Source organism: Athene cunicularia (assembly GCF_003259725.1).
Source record: "Athene cunicularia isolate RWA chromosome 4 unlocalized genomic scaffold, athCun1 chr4_part1, whole genome shotgun sequence".
NCBI classification, from domain to species: Eukaryota; Metazoa; Chordata; class Aves; order Strigiformes; family Strigidae; genus Athene; species Athene cunicularia.
Genome location: NW_020799098.1, coordinates 37,854,907 through 37,855,945, shown reverse-complemented (window position 1 = coordinate 37,855,945; position 1,039 = coordinate 37,854,907). Strand labels below are relative to the sequence as shown.

At 38.0% G+C, this 1,039-nt stretch overlaps 1 protein-coding gene across 1 annotated transcript in view; it reads left to right on the top strand.

Moving 5' to 3' along the window:
- The first annotated feature begins 473 nt into the window (after positions 1-473).
- Positions 474-1,039, top strand: part of NEIL3 (nei like DNA glycosylase 3) — a 21,291-nt gene continuing 20,725 nt past the window's right edge. Inside the window, exon 1 of the mRNA XM_026847003.1 lies at positions 474-499. Within this exon, the coding sequence (XP_026702804.1) occupies positions 474-499 (26 nt within the window). The remainder of the gene's footprint in view (positions 500-1,039) is intronic.

The following is a 1,039-nucleotide window of genomic DNA, read 5'->3' as shown; positions in this document are numbered from 1 at the left end:
TTAGAACATGGTGTCTAATGTACCGCCTTGAAATGCAAGTTCCATCAGTTTTCTTAAAGCTCGCAGCTTATTACACCCACTCTTACTTCAAGAGCATCAGGGAAAGGCTTATTTTCCTTGTGTAAACTTGGGCTGACTGCAAACGCCTATTAAATATCGACTTTTTTAAGGCTGAAATTAGCTTCCAATTGTAGTCTTAAAGGAAGATGTACTTGCAAGGGTGTTTTAGACAATACCAGGAAGCCTGCGACAACTAATGAGGTATTTGAGGACATCAGAAGTTCACACTTAATAGCAAAATAAAGAGGCTATACCGTGTTTTCCCTGAAGGGTCTCCCAAAACAAAGCTTTCCGTCCATGCAAAAGGTAGTCTAAGCTCAACACTATCCGGCCAGCACCGAAAAAAACGCCATGAGGCGGGTTAGGCCGGTCCCGCCTACAGGGGTGTGGAGACACTGGGAAAGGAACTTTTTATGTATTTTGATCAGGCAGCTTTGAGGTAAGAGGCGAGAAAAAAGCTTCCTATGTGTTCAGACTGTATGTGTTCGAGGGGGTCATCTTGTTCTTGCTAATGTCAGTTTACGATTTGAAAGTTAATGTCATGGAGAAAATTCTCAGCAGCCTCTCTGCAGTACTGGCAATAGTGGATATAGTTACTTTTTCAGCTAATTTATTGCTTAATTCTTAGTCTAAAATTCCATTGAAAGATGTCTAAAAAGAACAGTTACTCCTTGAAGAGCTTTCTTTCAAACAGGAAATTTCATTTTATAGAAACAAAACTGAGAAATACATGCATGTTACTTAATGTTAATTGCATTACATACATGTTACTTAATGTCTTCCACTACAGTCTGTACTTGCAGTTTCTTTTAGCTTAAGAAAATCTGTACTTAAATTTTAATGATTTGATTGCTCTGATAATAAACTTGTGAAAAAATTGCCAAGCTGAAAATATTCTGTGTGTATACATTTATGCTGCCTTTTTTAAAACAGTATTAGCCACTCCTTGATTTGGACCTGTGGTTTGAAATTTGGCAGG